The 19919-nt window shown below is 33.0% G+C and overlaps 2 protein-coding genes across 2 annotated transcripts; both read left to right on the forward strand.

Moving 5' to 3' along the window:
- The first annotated feature begins 1358 nt into the window (after positions 1-1358).
- On the forward strand, positions 1359-6648 carry LOC105777254 (T-complex protein 1 subunit alpha). The gene is made up of 17 exons (XM_012600406.2): positions 1359-1603; positions 1711-1775; positions 1971-2060; positions 2163-2249; positions 2370-2429; positions 2531-2581; positions 2748-2843; positions 3174-3239; positions 3367-3584; positions 3779-3875; positions 3964-4050; positions 4936-5070; positions 5325-5429; positions 5717-5845; positions 5965-6068; positions 6182-6272; positions 6365-6648. The coding sequence occupies exons 1-17, from the start codon at positions 1531-1533 to the stop codon at positions 6446-6448; spliced, it is 1638 nt and encodes a 545-aa protein (XP_012455860.1). The 5' UTR covers positions 1359-1530; the 3' UTR covers positions 6449-6648.
- Positions 6649-9020: 2372 nt separating this feature from the next.
- Positions 9021-11693, forward strand: LOC105777728 (putative disease resistance protein RGA3). Its single transcript, XM_012601121.2, has one exon. The coding sequence runs from the start codon at positions 9021-9023 to the stop codon at positions 11691-11693; it is 2673 nt and encodes an 890-aa protein (XP_012456575.2).
- The last annotated feature ends 8226 nt before the right edge of the window (positions 11694-19919 follow it).

Genomic DNA, 19919 nt, shown 5'->3' on the forward strand with positions numbered 1-19919 from the left:
ATTTTATTTTTAAAATTTAAATAGTTGCTAGCTATAATGCGGACTAGATTATTGATAATTATGACAAAATTAGATTCTAACATAATTTTTCATTAGGTAAAATATATGGTGTTTCTAAATAAAATAATTATACAAAATAGAAAATTTTGTTTTTGACGAAAGTGAATCTTCAATTGTCAGAAACCTTGGTCTTTGTGTAGGTCCACTATCGCCATGTAACGCATTTTCCCCTTCTCCAGTGTCATCTCCGTCTGAGCCCATTCCACCTACAACTTCCGATAGGAAGTCTATTGCAGAATTAGCTTTCCTTCCATATCGCATCAAGTTCTTTTGTTTTTCTTCCGGAACCAATATAAGAATTCCAATTATATATCATCCATGTTTTCACCATTGGAAGAAATATGATCACTGCACTATTCCCGTATCATAAAGCTTAGCTTCTCCTTTACTTGCTCTATTACGTTGAACCTCTGTTTTGCTAGTGCTTTTGATACTGTTTTGAGGTTTTAGAAATGTCCCAAATCTCCTAGAAATTTGTTGTTAAAAGTTGCTTTTGTTTTGATAGGTATTCTTCTACGGTTATTATTATTATTATTATCATCAGACAACACTTTCCTAATCCTAACTTAAGCCATAGGGCATAGACAATTCGTTCAAAGTATCTGTCCTTTTTCACTTACAGACTTGTTTGAGTCATGCTTTTAGATTGCTTTCTTAACGAGAATGATGAAAGTAAGAAAAAATATTTATTATTAATGTGAATGTGAATGTGAATGTGAATATCAATATTTATTATTAGTATTATTTTTTCGGAACCTTGTATTCCTATAGTGCATATATATGATTTGATAATCTACTATTTTGAAAAAAATATCTTTTAGCAATTTATAATTTTTATAATTATTTGTTATAAATTTTAGATTTTAATATATATATATATATTATTTCTAGAAATTATTTTAAATTTTGATAATTTTTCGAGATTTTGATATTTACACTCATTTTGATATTTACACTAATTTACTGTCAAGATTTTCAATTTTTCGAGTCGAAAATATTTAACTTAGCTCAAATTCAAAAATTATTACTTATCTTAATTAATTAAAAAATAAAAAAATTAAATAACTTCATTCTATTATCTCAAAATTAAAAAGAAGTTGTTGCAAGAAAGTAAAATTTGAACTTAGGAGGGGGGGCCTTAGGTAAGGAAAAGAATTTCGAGCTACGGGCTTTCTCTAAGGCTAATGCTTTGGACATTGGGCCTTGAAAAAGAGAGCTTAGGTAATTATATAGGGTCGTTAAAACACGACGCCGTTTAACAACATTTAACAATATCAAAACATAGTAGTAGAAAGTGTAGAACCCTAACGATTTGAACATTCTCGACTCACTCTTCCCACTTCTTCGAAGTCTTTCTACTGCTGCAAATCCCTGTCTTCCCCTACTTCACCTTCTCCCCTCAGATCCCGATCTAGGGTTTCGCCGCCAATTCTTTTTTCGCATTTCGATCGCTCTTTTTTCTTACCTTAAATGGCGATTGCAGCCCAAGCTCCAGATATTCTCGGCGAGCGTCAATCTGGTCAGGATGTTCGCACTCAAAACGGTATCTTCTCTCACTCACTCACTCCCTTCTATTTCCCCTTCCGCGCGTCATTTATTTACAAATGTTTATTTTCTTTTCGTTTTCTCATTTGGGGGGCTTTTCAACAGTGATGGCGTGTCAAGCAGTTGCCAACATTGTTAAATCCTCACTCGGCCCGGTTGGACTCGACAAGGTATCTCCGCTAGTTTCTATTTAAATGCCGAATGAAATCTCGCTTGCTTTCGCTTTGGTTTTTTATTCATTTGCTGTTTTTAGAACAATTATTTTTAGAAATGAAGTAGTTATAGTTTTAATTTTAGTTGCGAGGTGGTGCTAGTGATGTTGCATTTTCTTTAATGTTTTATTTTTTTTTGTTTGATTATTTCAGATGCTTGTTGATGACATTGGTGATGTAACGATTACTAATGATGGTGCTACGATCCTGAAGATGTTGGAAGTAGAGCATCCAGCTGCCAAGGTCGACAAATAGCTGGATTTTGCATGTTACTGATAAGACTTTTACTGTTGGCTAGCTACATCACCTGCTGTAATATATTTGAAATCTCCTTTGTGCTGGCAGGTACTTGTAGAGTTGGCTGAGCTTCAAGATCGAGAAGTTGGTGATGGAACAACCTCTGTTGTTATTGTGGCTGCAGAATTTCTTAAGGTAACTGCATCTGTTCCTCTACAGTATTTGATCCATGCATAGAACAGTCATTTTAGACAGAGTTTTCTTCTTAAGAATCTTACTTACTTGATAATATGTGATTTACTTGCAATTTGACAGAGAGCAAACGATCTGGTTAGGAATAAAATTCACCCAACATCTATAATTAGCGGCTTCAGAGTGAGTAACTTTATCTGTCTAGCAGAGTCACGGTTTTTTGGTTTATAATATATCCATGTAGTAGAATCTGAAGATGTTTTTGGATTCTTTTGTTTGTGCAGCTAGCAATGAGGGAAGCATGCAAATATGTTGAAGAAAAGTTGGCAGTGAAAGTAAGCATCTTATTGAGCACCGTTTGAAAAGTGATTGAATATGACCTTATATATTGTAAAGTATGAAGTTTTTAAAAATTGATTGAATTTTATTCAGTAGATATTTATTATTGCAATGTTATATAGCTTTGGTTCCTTTTATTCATCCTATGTTTTTCTTTACTAGGTTGAGAAGCTTGGGAAAGATTCTCTAGTAAACTGTGCTAAGACGAGTATGTCCTCAAAGCTCATAGCTGGTGACAGTGACTTCTTCGCTAATTTGGTATGATTATTGCCCCAGTTAAGTAATTAGATTTTTCAACTCTCCGCAATCTGGCAACTGGTTTAATCAATATATCTACCCTTTCTTTTTCCTTGCCTACTTAATCATTTTCATAAACATTTCAAACATATATCTGTAACTTTCATTCCCCTTCCCACAGCAAGGTTTTCTGGTTTCAGCAGTAATGATTCTATATTTTCAATTTTTGCTATATCTTATTTTCTTGTTGTAGTCATCAAATGTTTTCATTCCTATCTTTTATGAGATGCAAGGGATCAAACCTGTGTAAGGATGTCTGTTTAGCTCGTATATTGATTTTGTTATATATAGGTTGTAGAAGCAGTTTTGGCAGTAAAGATGACCAATGCACGAGGAGAAGTCAGATACCCAATCAAGGTAGGTATTTTAAAACATTTCATATTAAGGTCCTTGTTTGAGCTCATGCTGTGAGAGATTGTACATTGTCTTTAATTGGACCTTCATTTAGTTGTTTTACGTCATTAATTACTTTTTCTTATTTCAGGGAATTAATGTTTTAAAAGCACACGGAAAAAGTGCCAGAGATAGCTACCTGCTGAATGGGTATGCTTTGAACACTGGCCGTGCTGCACAAGGAATGCCCTTAAAAGTTTCCCCTGCCAAGATTGCTTGTCTTGATTTTAATCTGCAGAAGACAAAAATGCAGTTAGGAGTCCAAGTCTTGGTCACCGATCCTAGGGAGCTGGAGAAAATTCGTCAAAGGTGATGAGTCATAAAGCTGTTAACTTGTTTGCAGAGTCATGTTTGCAGCTTCCCTTGGTATTTTATTATTTTTATTTTTCTGGTCTGAAATATGTAGAAGTTCATCAGATTATCTAGAACATGCCTAGGGTAAATATTAAAGCAGACATTCATATACATTAAATGTGGCACTGATGACATCTATATCTCAACAGAGAAGCTGATATGACAAAAGAACGTATTGAGAAACTTCTGAAAGCTGGAGCAAATGTTGTTCTGACTACAAAAGGGATAGATGACATGGCACTCAAGGCAAGTTTCCTTTTTTTTTTGTTTTTATCCAACTGCTTACTTTCTATTCTTTTTCATTTTCTTCCTAAAATCTTTATTGCTTCATCAGTATTTTGTGGAGGCGGGAGCTATTGCTGTGAGACGTGTCCGAAAAGAGGATATGCGCCATGTTGCTAAGGCAACTGGCGCAACCATGGTACATTCCGACTCAGCTTAGAAATGATAATTATGTCATAACCATATAAGTTTGCATGCTTTGTGCTAAGGTATAACTCATATTCATGTTCTTTCCAGTGCTGAATTGATTGATGGTTATGATTAATAATCAATCCCTTTTCTATGAAGCACCACTGTTATAAGGGCACGAGGCATGCTCTACGTGCTACCCTTAGGCGCAAAGCACAAAAAAAAATGCTAGCTGAGTGATATGCAATATGTATATGTGCACTTTTCTATGTTTTTATATGTATAGCATAAGATATATAATAAACTCTAAAGTCTGATCTATATCTACAAAACATGCAAAATTTTTATAGGTCAATATGCATGATTTTCTTATGGTCTCTGTCTGCTGTTGAATGCTCAAATATTGAGAAGTACAAAGTTTAATTCTATCCCTTTCTTATTAGTAAAGGAGAACTAATGAAAAATTCAAAAATAAAATTAATTAAAGAGAACATCAATTAGGTGGGCCTTTTTATGCCTATTGCCTTACAAAGACATGGCTAGACACGCCAGGGATGCGCCTGATAAATGGGCCTTGACCAAACGGGTCTGAGTTGCTTTTGTTGTCTGGTGCTAAGGCGCTAGGCAGAGGTGTGCCTAGGTGCACTCCTTGACAATGCTGTGAAGGACTGTATTCTTCCAAAACTTAGTTGTGTTAATTTGATCTAATTGGAAATTACTTTTCTCAGGGCTGCATCACTTGGGCTGCATCACTTGTAACTTGACTTAGTTGTTTATCTTTTTCAAATTTATTGAGAAAATAACTTTTTGATTATATTTCTCTTTAACTCGTAATAGTTGAAATAGTCTACTAAGAGCTTTTCTTTTATAATGTTCTTCATTGATGGATATGTAGGTTTCGACATTTGCTGATATGGAGGGTGAAGAAACTTTTGATTCATCACTTCTTGGATTTGCTGATGAAGTTGTAGAGGAACGTATTGCTGATGATGACGTGGTTATGATTAAAGGGACCAAGAGCACAAGTGCGGTATGTTATTAGCTATCAAACTTAGGAACCTAATTCCTTTTATTCTGGCTGCAGTTCAATATCATTCTGGTATCTATGTCTTTTCTCCTTTTATATTTTTTGTTATGTTACTGGTATTGTTGCAACCATGTTAAGCAAACATATAAGTTTTGAAGTAATGTGCGAGTTTAGTATTCATAGTCACATGTTGTCTATATGCCTTTTGATTTCCAATAACTGCATGACTTGACACTTCTCTTTTCATCATTTCCAAGGTTTCCATGATCCTCAGGGGAGCAAATGACTATATGCTTGATGAAATGGAAAGAGCTCTACATGATGCTTTATCTATTGTGAAAAGGACTCTTGAATCCAACACGGTAAAACTTATTCCCACTAACAAATGATTATTTATTAGTTGCAAGATCCAACACTTACATTACTGAGAGAATTGTTCACTTGAGCTTAGCCTGTTGTATTTTAAATTGTTAAAATCTGGACATTCCAGCGATAGCATCTTTACTGCAATGTGGGTATTTTTCACTTGCTTTGAATGCTTAGTTAAAAAGAGTCTAGTGGTGTCTGTTTTTTCATTTCAGTATTCCTCTAAGTTCAAATCAATAGGCATAAAGTGGTAGGTGACTATTTATGCTTCCTGCAATATTAGGTAGTAGCAGGTGGAGGTGCAGTTGAAGCTGCTTTATCAGTGTATTTGGAGTATCTTGCCACGACTTTAGGATCACGTGAGCAGTTGGCAATTGCAGAGTTTGCAGAAGCTCTTTTAATTATACCGAAGGTAAATTTAGTATTGGCTAGGGTGCAAGTTATGCGAATTGATATCCTTTTATTGGCTCATCTCACTTACTGCTTTATATGAGAAGTAAATAGTTACGCAATAAAATTGATCATGCACAGGTGCTTGCAGTCAATGCTGCCAAGGATGCCACTGAATTAGTTGCGAAACTTCGGGCTTACCACCACACTGCTCAAACCAAGGCTGATAAAAAACATTTTTCAAAGTAAAACACAGACCATATTATGATAAAAAAAATTAATTTCGATAAAAGAAAGTACTATAGATAATTGAGAGTTGTGGCACTGAATTCTGATGTTCAATCTTGTCAAATTGCAGCATGGGTTTGGACCTTTTGAATGGAACCGTTCGTAACAACTTAGAAGCTGGAGTCATTGAGCCTGCAATGAGCAAAGTGAAGATTATTCAGGTAATTGGAGTAATCTGGCTGTTTTTATTTTTGGTTTACATTATCCAACAGCGAGGTGCTAATATGGTTCCTAAAACGCTCTGTTTTACCAGTTTGCAACTGAAGCAGCCATAACAATTCTTCGAATTGATGATATGATCAAGCTTATGAAAGATGAAAGTCAGAACGAAGAGTAGGGGAGATGGGACTTCCGTTCATGAGGATGATGGTTGTAGGTTAATACAAAGGAAGGACTGGGATGTGGTTTTAAGAACATTGAAGCAGGTTCATGTTTTTTTTTTTTTTGTTGCTATATATCGTTTTGTTGGGCTTAAAACGAATATAATGTTTGTTTTGTTCAGCGATTAATAGACCAGCGTTCCGTTTTTTTGTTGTATGCTTGTGGCACTGCATTGAGTAGTGTTCTTTTTTGGCGAGGGGGATTCAAGTATTTTCCCATCAAGTTTCAATACACAGAGGAACCTTCCATTATTAATGTTATGATAGAGATTAAAATTTTATGCGCACCAACACGTTTATTGTTAAATTTAATAATCATGTAAATGAAACTTCTACTTGGGTTTTTAATTAAGCTTTTATCATTTTAAGGAAACAAAGAAAACATGGTAGAAGACTCGATTTGTTTGGCTCGCCAAGAATTGAGTTGGGTTTTAGACAAACCATTTTGTAATCTGGTTTAAATTAATTTTTATTAATTGTTTAAATTTAATGGTTTAAGGGTAAAAAAAAAGTTTAGTAAAAAATAAATATGCAATTAAGTCTTTTAAGAAAAAAGTTCATTCTATTGATTCTAAAAATATCAATTAGATCATTTTGTCATCGATAGTTGATGGACTTTACAATATTCCAGTAAAAGGATTATAAAATTATACAATATATATAAGTACAAAACTATAAACATTTTAAAAAATTACAAAAAAGAAAAATGTGAAAAAGGGTACCATGAAAGAATTCAAAATTACAAAAGCTTGTAAAAGTCATCATAGAATTCAAAATGAATACAGTGCCATGCAGTCTTCTTAGTAGAGAGAGGTGAGAGAAAGATAAAAAGAAAGAAAAGGAAAGCGAAAATATAAAGTATATATATAAGGAATATAATTCTTAATATTTTTATAAATTATAACTTTTAGTAAATTTTAATAATTTTTATTAAAAAATTGTATAGTATTGCATTCATCTTAAATGGATCTGGTCTAGGTAAATGGTTGTCCAGATTTATTTTAGATGTATATATTTATTTTATTAAATTTAAAAGATTTTTTATAAGTTTTTATTTTTTGTTGATGTGGCATGCGGGTTAGCATACATAATTTTAAGTTTATTTTGCTAATATGACATGCCATGTCAATATTATTTAACATGTCAGAATGCCACATCAACGTCAGGAAAATTAATAGTTAAACCGGTTAATTGACGATTTCTGTTAATGGAGTTCTAGTTGAATTTTTGGGAGTTAATAACAATCCAGTAAGATGAATTTTTTTCCTTTGTAAGGGTTTAATTGCAATTTTATTCTTTTACTAAAGGCCAAAAGTAATGGTAATATCAAATAAATTTTTAAATAGGATGAGTTCTAAAGTCAACTAGAATCCATGATCCGAAGTTTTTACCGATAGCTCTTTCTATAGTCTGCGTTATGAGCTTTCTTTTTATTTCAGCCAGATCCATGGCCATAGCACTAGTCTTTATCCCCATTAAAATATCACAAAAACTTAGGTAAAAATGTGAAATAGTAGAAGCACTAACAAAATAAAATAAAATGGAAGCAGGTAGGCCATAGGCTGATTGACATTATACATGACCTGACCTCAGCCGTATCTGTATTCGTTCAACTGATCTCCAAGCTTTTTCTCCCGTTCTTGATTGCCGATTCACAAATGGCGGAAGCTGTCATCACTGCAGCCGTAGAAGTGGCTCTATCAAAGGCCATCTCCCTCCTTGAAGACCAAATCAACCTTGCATGGGATTTCAAGGACAAGCTGAGGAAGCTTCGTTCTTTACTAGTTCTCACTCGAGCTTTCTTGCAAGATGCAGAGAGGAGGCAAGTTGATGAGGCTGTCAAAGTCTGGTTGGAGCAGCTTAGGGATATCGCTTATGAGGCGGATGATGTATTGGATGAGCTTGCTTGCGAACATGTCCGCCGGAAGGTGGACAACCAAATGAGTAAAAAGGTTAGGGATTTCCTTTCCCCCTCCAAAAATCACCTGGCATTTTCTCTAAAGATGGCTAAAAAGGTTGAGAATATTAGCCTTTCATTGGATGAGATTACTGATCGGGCCTCCAAATTTGGGCTCCAACAAAGACTTCAAAATACGACGGCTCCAGTATTTAGTGGAGTAGGAGGCACCAACTCCTTCCTTGACTCATCACGAGTTGTTGGAAGGGAAGCTGATGTCTTAAAAGTAGTTGATCTCTTGATTAGCTCAGCCACTCACCAAAGATTGTCAATAGTATCCATTGTAGGCATGGCAGGCTTGGGTAAAACTACTTTAGCAAAGTCAGTGTGCAATAATGGGACAATAAAGAACCATTTTAAGAAAATAATATGGGTTTGTGTAGCAGAGAACTTTGATGTCCGGAGGATTTTGTTGGAGATGTTAGAATCTCTAACTAGAAAACCCTGTGAGATTAAGAACGGGGATGTTGTACTTCGAGAAATTCAAAAGGAATTGAAAGAAAAGACTCCTCGATGATGTGTGGGATGAGGATATTAAAAACTGGTTGGACTTAAAGGGCAGTTTGCTGGGCATGAATGGAAGTAAACAAAGTTGCATTCTGGTCACAAGTCGTAGTGAAAATGTTGCATTAGTAAGGGAATCACCTCCTTATCATAGGCATCATCTTAAGATGATGATAGATGAAGAGTGCTGGTCCATAATCAGAGAAAGAGCATTTGGAAACTCTTCAATATCTCCAGAATTGGAAGTTATTGGAAGGGATATTGCTTGTAAATGTGGAGGTGTGCCACTGGTGGCAACTGTTATAGGAGGGACGATGTGCAACAAATGGGATAAAGATGAGTGGGTCTCCTTCAGGGATAGTTCTATTTGGGGTTCTTTGGAAAAGAATGAAGGTATTGTTCGTGTTCTGAAATTAAGTTTTGATCGCTTGCCTTCCTTGTATTTAAAGCAATGTTTTGCCTATTGTTCCATTTTTCCTAAAGATTTTAGGATACAAAGGGAGGAATTGATTCAGCTTTGGATGGCTGAAGGCTTTCTTCAACGATCCAAAGGAAGTTCGCAACTGGCCTTTGAGGATATTGGTAGTGAGTACTTCAATGACCTGTTATCAAATTCCTTATTGCAAGATGTGGAGAAGGATCTGTACGGACGTATCATAAGTTGTAAGATGCATGATTTAGTTCATGATCTTGCCCAGTCCATTTCTGATATCAAACAACAAAATGTGTTTGATGATGTGAAATTGTGGCGCTCTTTGTTCTTGAATTCTAGCTTCACCTTCATTGGAAAAGACTTCAAAGGCTTGCGGGTTCTTAAATTTGGTGGTGCTGATATTGTATCATTGCCAGATGCAATTGGCAAGCTAAAGCATTTGAGATACTTTGATATCTCAAGAACTCGCATACCTAGACTACCTAAGTCCTTTACTCAGCTCTACCTTCTGGAGACGTTAAGATTATTGAGCTGCGAAATGCTCAAAAAACTTCCTGAAGGAATGAAAAATTTAGTTAACTTGAGGCATTTATATATCAGTCATGGACGTCATGTTCCTATTGGGATAGGATGTCTAATTAGTCTTCAGACTTTGCCAGTATTTCATGTGGGTACAGAAAGGGGAACTGGAATTGGAGAATTGGGTTTTTTAGTTGAATTAGGAGGAGAATTGGTGATAGAGGGTCTTGAGAATGTTATAGACAAAGAAGAAGCTAGGGGAGCAAAAATGTGGGAGAAGAAGAAATTACACAAGTTGCAGTACCAGTACCGATGGGACAACCGGAGGGAAGGGTACTGTAATCATGATGAGGAAGTATTGGAAGGGTTGGAACCTCACTCAAACTTAGAAAGCTTAAGTATTGAGAGGTATAAGGGGGAGTACTATCCATCATGGCTGTTAGGGAACTTTTGTGGTGAGCCAAATACTTGTTTTCAACTCGTGAATATGGTTGAGTTGAGACTATTAGATTGTGAGAATGTGAATAATCTTCCAAGTCTCGGACAATATCCCAGTCTTAAATTTCTTGAAATAGGAGGTTTATACCGTGTGAGGTGCATAGGAAATGAATTTTATATGAACGGTTGTGATAAGAATAAGCCAATCATCTTATTTCCAGCATTGCAAAATTTCGTCCTAAGGAATATGCCTGAAGTAGAAGAATGGTTAGAAGTGGAGCCAACGATTCCTGTGTTTCCTTCGCTACTAGTGTTGGAAATTGTAGATTGTTACAATCTGAGCAGTATTCCAAGAATGAGTAGATTTTCTTCTCTCGAGACCATCATTATTCAAAACTGCGAGGAGTTAAGTTGGAGAGACAATGAACTGTTTCCCTCTAGTCTTAAAGAATTAAGAATAACAGACTGTTGGAACTTACGGTTCATTCCAAGTGTAGAGGGTGGTATCTCTGGAGAGGGATTGCTCGCCTCCACATGTCTAACAGATGTGGACATAAGTGAATGTCCTAATTTGAGGTCTGCTCCTTTCAATGGCCAATCTCAATCTCTCTTGAGTCTTCGATTACGCAACTGTGAAGAATTACTGGAGATAGGGGGGGGATTATCTGCAAGCACAAGATTGGAAACGTTAGAGATTGCAAATTGTCCTATTATGATTTCAATTCCCAGCTTAGATGGTTTCTCTTCTCTTTTAGAATTAGAGCTGAATAAATGTGAAGCATTAACAAGTCTACCATCTGGATTGTCAACTTGTACTTCTCTTTGGCGTTTGTTCATCTACAACTGCAATAATCTGGAGTCAATTCCAGAGGATGTAGGACAATTGCGTTGTTTGGAGGAATTGCGTATTTGTGATTGCCAAAGCATGAAAAGGCTCCCAGAAGAAAGCCTTGGGTGCCTCACAAGTTTGAAGAGATTGGAATTGGGTCCCTTCTCAGAAGAGCTAGAGGAATTCCCAGGTCTAGGTTCCATCCACCACCTCCACTCTTCCCTTAAAGAATTGACATTGTGGGGATGGGATAAAGCATGCACTTTGCCAAATCAACTTCAACATCTCACAGCACTTGAGCGATTATTGATTAATGACTTCAATGGACTGAAAGTTTTGCCGGAGTGGTTGGGAAATCTCTCCTCCCTTCGAGAGTTAAGTTTTGACCGTTGTAACAATTTGGAGCATGAGCCATCCAAGGAAGCCTTGCAACGCCTCTCCAATTTGCAATTGTTTCGTATACCCGATTTTCCAAGCAATGTAGGGGTGCTGACCAATTTTGCAGTTTCAGGGGGAAGGTAAAATTGTAATATAACTAGTTTATAAGGAAACACTTCTAAGATATTCCGAGCATGGAGATTGCTAATTGTAATATAATTAGTTTATCACTGTTAACTATGAATACTCTTTCCATCTCATATTTTTTAAGATTAAAGAAGACAATGCTTATTGGTGAATCAATTTAATAGCACGAATCTGGAACATTCTCTGCTAACAATCGTCTCTACTTCATAATAGATGTCTTTTGACTCAAGTTTGTGTAAAGAAATCTGAAGAAAAGTTTGTAAAAGTCTCCTCATCTATTGTTTTGAGCTGATATATATAGTAGTTGTGTAGTATGAACTAAGTAACGAGTTAAATATAATTGTAAGGACACAAACACCTCTGCGTTATTTTGGGTCGCGTTGAACTGGTGTTGTGACACCTTATAGCTTGTGTCATGACATTGAACACCAAATGCTCCCCCTCTCGGTTAGAAATTGGGTGTCGCGACGTTGGTGGCTGTTTTTTCTCCGAATGTTGTGGCAATTCACTGACTCATCGGCCAAGAATATTGTCCTGCATACTCAATCAACTTGTTAGTTTTTTCTTAAACTTAGGTCGACCTAACAGATCATAAAACAATATAGAAATAAACATAAAAAACCTAAAATTACTTAAAGCCACGCGAAGTAAGTAAAAGAGCTTAATTTGTGACACTAAATAAAGTTTAGAGTAACGGTATTGCCTCTTCAATAGAAAAATGTATGGTGGTATAAAATTCCTAAAACTTTTTGAATAGCAACCAGTCTCTTCTTTTCCCATTCTTTTATATTTCAAAATATTCTTTTGGCTGAAGCTATATTTTCTACAACGTTTTCAAAAAGCAGCAATCAATGTAGACTTATCTCTGGAACAGCGGATTTGGTCATACGCAATTAATCAAAGCTGGTGAGTTACTCAAATTGTGTCCTGCTTTTTCTTTATCACAAATACATTAATTATACGTTCCTTCCTTTATTCATGGTTGCATGATATAGTGGGAAGGAACTGAGATGCATCATTCCCTATGATTCGGCAATTGGAATCTTACCTGCATATTGGCAAAAGATTCAGAAGCTAATCTCTTTTGTACCTTAGAGATAATGAAATGAGAAGGATACTATATGCACAAGTGTCCTCAGTTGACTGAAAATATACCTTAAAAAAATCTACTTCATTCACTTCGATATCTATTTTCTTCCATAGACAAAAATGTTTTGCAATCTTTTATGCAGCTGCAGTGTTTAAAACCATTCAAAGTGCAGGCACTATTTTCTACCAGGAAATGCTGCAGAGTGCAGTAGCCAAACTAGGCAGGCTCGTTCTTGATATTTTTCGGCCCTAAGTGAAATAATAAATTTTGAACCCCTTTCTACCCTGGGTTTTGGACGGCCGTACTTCTAGACGACCCCCAGGGTCGGGCCTGCAACTAGGTGATATCACATTGCTCATACGCCACAGATCGTCCAAATTGAATCAGTTACATATGTGATAAAGTGAGTTCTTATGAATCTTTTATACATATGAAACTTCTCATAAATTTTGATTATGGATAATTTTCTTAGAGTTTCAAAACCGTCTTTTCCGGTAACACTAAGGGCACGTTTGGTTCGCTGTATTGGATTAGAGGTGTAATGGAATAGAGGTGTAATAGCAAATCAACTGTTTGGTTGAATGTAATGGAATAGAGGCGTAATAGTAATCTTGTGTTTGGTTGAATGGAATAGAGGTATAATAGCATAATGGAAAAAACTAAAATGACTAGAATACCCTTAGCATAAATTTGTTTTGGTAAATGATTATTGTTATTGTTATTTAAATTTTAATAAGATTATTATTATCAATAATAAATAATTTAATCATATTTAAACATAATTATTATTAAATATATTTTAATTAAAATATATAATTTAAAAATTCTTAATACTTAGCAGAAATTTGTTTTGGTAAATTATTATTGTTATTGTTATTTAAATTTTAATAAGATTATTAATATCAATAATAAATAATTTAATCGTATTTAAACATAATTATTATTAAATATATTATAATTAAAATATATAATTTAATAAAATTCTTAATAATTAATATTCTTATATGAATTTACTCAAATCATAATATATGATCTTGTAAAATATAAATTAACATAATTATTGTTAAATATATTATAATTAAAATATATAATTTAATAAAATTCTTAATAATTAATATTCTTATATGAATTTACTCAAATCATAATATATGATACTGTAAAATATAAATTAACATAATTATTATTAAATATATTATAATTAAAATATATAATTTAATAAAATTCTTAATAATTAATATTCTTATATGAATTTACTCAAATCATAATATATGATACTATAAATGAAAATTTGAAACAATTAATATTAAATATATTTTAATTAAAATATATGATTTAATAAAATTTAAAATAATTGTAACTAATAAATTATATTTTATGAATTTGTATAATTTAAAATAATAATTATTACATATAATTTAATAAATAATATTAAATTTCATAAAATTCTTGATAATAAATTTTCTTATATGAATTTATACAATTTAAAATAATTAATATTAAATATAATTTAATAGTGATATATAATTTCATAAAATTCTTAATAATAAAATGTTCTTATATGAATTTACTAAAATCAATATATAACTTGAGAATTATATTCGCATAAAAATAATTAACTTATATTAAGAAAAGGTTAGATGAAAATGAAATTGTACATCATAATCCATATGTTATATAGTTTTACAACATCAAAAGTTTGAACATTGATATTTAATGGTGAGAAAGAAATCTTGACCCATTCCAATCGGACAATGAAGGCAAACTAAAGAAAACGATCATTTGAGTTGGATGATCGGAATTTTACTCAAAGCATCATACCACCGATCGTCGGTTAAACCTTCAATTGACCATAAGGTGAATATAAATTTGAAGCTTTCTCTTCCATCTTTGATGTTCTTCGACTTCATTTGAACTACCACCCGGAGGCAATACTCCTCATCGATTTGATCGCCAACGGCTGGATTTTTCCCCAACAAAGTGGCGGCCTCATCAAATGAAGAATACACATTATCACGAGCATCGATTTCTTCTTTCTCTTGTTTGAAGATGAGGAACCCCTTGGTCTCTATCTCCTCGCGGATCCGCACGAAACATCCATGTCGTCTAAAGAGACGTCACAGCAGATCATAGAATGTGTTTCTCTTCATTCATATCTGTAGTACGTTCATCCTCAGATGTATTTCTTCAAGAACATCAAGAATTGTTTGAGCGTCTTTCCCAGTCGCCGATCTCTTGCGTATATGGCGAAGAAGTGGTTGTAGTAAGGAAAGAACGATGTCCGAACCGAGAGGCTTCTTTGTGACTCTAAAAAAATGAGGAAATCATATTAGTTATAAGTTTTATAAAAAACAAATAAATACTTGAAATACATTTTACCTTTACATAGGATTCTAAAGCGCATCTTCAAACAACAACGAGTGCCTATGCTCATCCCAACCAAAACCGCTATTGTTTTGGCCATTAAGTATGTCGTAGACGACTGACCATTCCCTTTTTAGGCACCTAATCCGAGATTCAATATTTGGCTTCGCCTTCAACATTGCTCTTGGTAAGGCCTTTTCTAGCATTTTTTCTAGCTCGTTCAAATAACCGGCCTTGAACCCGGTATCAGCATTAAATGTTCCTACATTGTGCAAATCCACCATGTAAGAAACCAAGGCTGCATCTTCTTCTGGAATCCATTTTCTTTTGCTTCCTCGAGAAGCTTGAGAAGAAGCATGTGATTGTGGAACACCTGACATAATTATCTTAAGAAAAAAAACAAATTAACATTATTTATTGTTTTTAATATCATGAATCAAAAGGTGAACAGTTTATAATATTATATCGTTAGTTCAATATCATGAATCAAAAGCTCAATACTAAATTTAATGAAATAACACATGCTGAATGAAAAGATAATTAAATTATAATTCAACAAAGTTTAGTACAATACAAAATTTTATTCAAACACCACCAAAGTTTCATAAACTAGATACATAAAATAACATCAACAAATTAATTGTAACTCAATTTGTCCCTAAACCTAACTAATTTCTAGATGCTTGCCATTCATCGAACATTTGGTTGGCTAGTTCCATCCTCCAAGTAGCCCAAGCATCCGATGGATGAATATTTGTGATATTCGGTTCATCGTCATCCACCACATTAGTAGGTAATCCTTCTCCCACCTCCGCTTCAATGGGATCAATACTCATATGGGTTCGAATAAAATTATGGAGCAAACAACATGCAATAATAATTCTATTGTGCACCCTTACAGGATAAAACGATGGACTCCTAAGTATTCCCCATCTAAGTTTTAATAAGCCAAAGCATCTTTCAATGACATTACGTGCTGAGGCATGTTTCATATTAAAAAACTCTTGCGGAGAACTTGACTGATAACCCTGACGCCACTCGTTCAGATGATATCGCTGTCCTCTAAATGGTGCAAGAAGTGTATCCAGCATCAACTAGATAATAACAACCTATAAAATAAATTTTTTAATAAATGATTAATTCAACACACAAAGTTTGATCTTAATGAATAATTCAAATTCCTCTAACTATACACTTTACCATGAGGAACTTTTAGTCCATGTCTTCTACTAATGGCATCTCAAGCACCCGTCCATCAAGAATCGAACCTTCCCAACCAGAAGAACATAAACAAACTGCATCTCAGGTGTACAAACACCTAGCATATTTGTTGCTATGTCACCTTTTCGGGTTCGATATCTAGGTTTATCAACTGTTGGCACCCTAATCTTGATGTCGGTTCCATCAAGAGCACCTAAGCAATTCTATATCACATGATATAAAACCTTGAGTTAGAATACTAATTTAAATCTAAGTCAACTAAATGTTGTACAAGCTATATATAAAACTCAGTCTAATACCTTAAACCATTTCCACCTTGTGTCAGAAGAATCGACTGTAATTGGCTCCGGCTTTTTAAATAAGACATCTTGTAAGCGTATGACAGCATTTAAAACACTATGAAATGCTCTGCTAACAGTTTCCCCGGACCTTCTAAAGTGCTGCTTGATAACTCGATTTTTCAGGTGATGGGAGATGATATGTAAAAACATTGCTACTTGCTCATCAACAAGCATGAACCTTGACGACTTCAATCCCCCTATCGATTCTAACATCTCACATAGTTTAAAAAAGGCAGTTCTATTCATCCTAACTTGTTCAATACAAGTCTCGTCACTAGCATATACAAGCCTCTTCACATAATTCCGTTTTGCATAAAAATCTAAGGTATAGGACCTAATCCTTGGTCTATAAGTCTGTAGGCTAAGGCTGACACCCATTCTAAATAAGAACCGAATCGCAATTCTACAGATTTCCAAACATATTGTTAATGCAAGACCAATTCTTTTACGCCTCACACTTTGTGCAATTAAAGGCAGACGAGCCATTACTGCAACATATTAAAATTAGAACACACTATCAATGAATTGAAGTTGCAATTACACATTATCAAATAAAAATAAACAATACAAATTTAGAACACACGAAGCAAAAAATTATCTACTAAATGATATCGTTGCAACAAAGTTAGAGATTTTGGTTGGCCAAATTTTTTTTAACAAAAAAAATCCTAAAAGGATTAAATTGTATTACTAAATAATTAGAATGTTTAATACTGCAATAAATCTATTTTATTCAAGGGAAGCTAGATCCTCGCTTGCCCTCCCTTATATTAACTATAGTAATTAAGGTATCAAAACTTGTTTATTTTGTAAAGCAACAAATTTTGTGGTATGATTGAGAAAATATTTTGTTAAGCAACAAGGTTTGGGTTTATTTTAGTACTTTATTTAATAATAATGTTAATTGAAAAATCATACATACGACTCCATTTTATGATTTCACATTATTGACCACTTTGAAAACAAATTTATATATAATTTTCCTTATTTTAATTATTAAAAAGGGTTCAATAAATATGAATTTGGAGACCCAAGTTTAATTAGATTTTCTTCACATGGTAGGTTCAAATGTGAAAATATTTTCTAAGCAACATTATTTATTTTTATAAGAATGGGGATTTGCTTTAATAATCTTCTTTCTCTTGTTTTAAAACTTTTATAACATTTTAAATTTTAATTTCTTTATTAAAATATTAAATTTCTTGATTTTTAATAAAATATTAAAGTCCTTATTTTAAATATTGATTAGTCCTTATTTTAATAAAATATTAAAGTCCTTAATTTAATTATTGATTAGTCTTTATTTTAATAAAATATTAAAGTCCTTATTTTAATTATTGATTAGTCCTTATTTTAATGAAATATTAAAGTCTTTATTTTAATTATTGATGTAATTATTTAAAATCAAATGAATCAACTAAAATTTACTAATAATCGAGTGCTTATTTATATAATTTAGTAAAAATATTATAGAATACAACTTATTTTAAAATATATATTTTATCAAGGAATGTTTAATTTTTTTTCAATTTGATTTTCCGAGTTACAAGATCCCATTAGCTATAAATAATGTATCATTTTATCGATTATATTAGAATTTTAACTTCCACTCTCAAAATAACTTTGATTATTATTATTTATGATTAATAAAATATAAACTTATATATTAAAGATAATGTGACATTAGGAAAACCAAAGAGACAAATTTGTATAATATGGAATCCATTAGAAACATAAAAGGCCCTATCTATTTTGTTGATTTTCATTCACTGGCATTCAATATTCATAGTTGAATTATATCAAACACATCTTATTTATATAGAATTAAATGCGAATTGTGATCCCATTTAATTTCAAATTTATAATATTCTTTCGATTATTTGAAAATCTTAAACAAAATATCCGACATTAACGTACTAATAAATTACAACTTTACTAGTATATGTTAATGGACTTCAAATATTTTATTTTCATATGGAAATATAGGTCTTCTTTTGTACTTTTTAAAAACTGTTCAAAGAAATTTACCAAAACAACCAATTTACTCATATTTCATATTAGAAAGGACCTTTATAATACTTTTAGTAAAACTTCAACATTCTCGAAGATAAATGTAATATACTTGAGTTGAATTCAAATAGTAATAAGTTTAAATCGAAATTAACTCCTCGATGTTCGACACAAGCAGTTTATAATCAGTTTATAAAATTTTAGCACCGAAATTCGACCGATTTTAATTGGTGTAAATGAAAACATATCATCAATCACATGTTTTGATTTAATCTCCATTTTAGCAAATCAGAAAAATCCAATTTTTATTTTAAGATCTAAATTTATTATTATCTTAATTCACTTATATAAATTTACTATCAATTATTATTAATAGTGAATTATCAACCAAACGGTTTAATCACGTGTATCTCATGTATCTAAGAACACAAATAATGAACATGTCCTGCAAGTAACTCGTTTTCGTCACTAGCATATCCATTTTCATATTCTACTGACTAACAAATCAAGAACAAATCAAGTAAATTGTTTTCATATTCTACTGACTAACATAAACAAATTCAATTTCCAACAGACAATCATAACAATTTCCAGCAGACAATCAAAACAATTTCCAGAACAAATCAAGAACAATATCAAAACAAATGCAACAATTTCCAGTTTCATCTTCTAGTCACTAACAAATCAATACAAATCAATAACATTGTCCACCAGACTATCAAAACAATTTCCAGAACAAACCAACAAAATCGAAATCGCCTATAAATTCTTCAAATATGAAGCAAGCAATCTCATATTTCCAGTCAAACAGGCAGACTTTGAATAGAAAACCATGGTCACACACATCTTAAAACAATACAAGGCCTGTTACATTAAAATATATAAATCCAAATCTGCTAAGATATATATATATATATATATATATATATCTAAATGGCAATGGCCAAAACTGCTAAGATTTAGCATTTATTTTATGCAAAATGATACAATATAAATAAAACTTTAAACTGAAGCCAACAAATTTTGACATCTAAGCTAAGGGATCAAAGATTAGATCCATTTTGTCCACTGCTTTTGAGACCATGCATGCAATGCATGTATATCTACCCCTCCCTACACCAAAAACCATATATGCTAAAATGCCATTAAAGTCTAATCGCCTATTTCTTTCCCATTATTTATCACATTTACAAGATTTAG

The sequence above is a fragment of the Gossypium raimondii genome, chromosome 10 (genome assembly GCF_025698545.1).
Source record: "Gossypium raimondii isolate GPD5lz chromosome 10, ASM2569854v1, whole genome shotgun sequence".
NCBI classification, from domain to species: domain Eukaryota; kingdom Viridiplantae; phylum Streptophyta; class Magnoliopsida; order Malvales; family Malvaceae; genus Gossypium; species Gossypium raimondii.

Coding starts and splice junctions, on each gene's coding strand:
- LOC105777254 (XM_012600406.2), top strand. CDS start 1,531: ATGGCGATTGCAGCCCAAGCTCCAGATATTCTCGGCGAGCGTCAATCT. Junction 1,776..1,970: donor GCCCGGTTGGACTCGACAAG/GTATCTCCGCTA, acceptor TGATTATTTCAG/ATGCTTGTTGATGACATTGG. Junction 3,876..3,963: donor TAGATGACATGGCACTCAAG/GCAAGTTTCCTT, acceptor TTGCTTCATCAG/TATTTTGTGGAGGCGGGAGC.
- LOC105777728 (XM_012601121.2), top strand. CDS start 9,021: ATGAATGGAAGTAAACAAAGTTGCATTCTGGTCACAAGTCGTAGTGAA.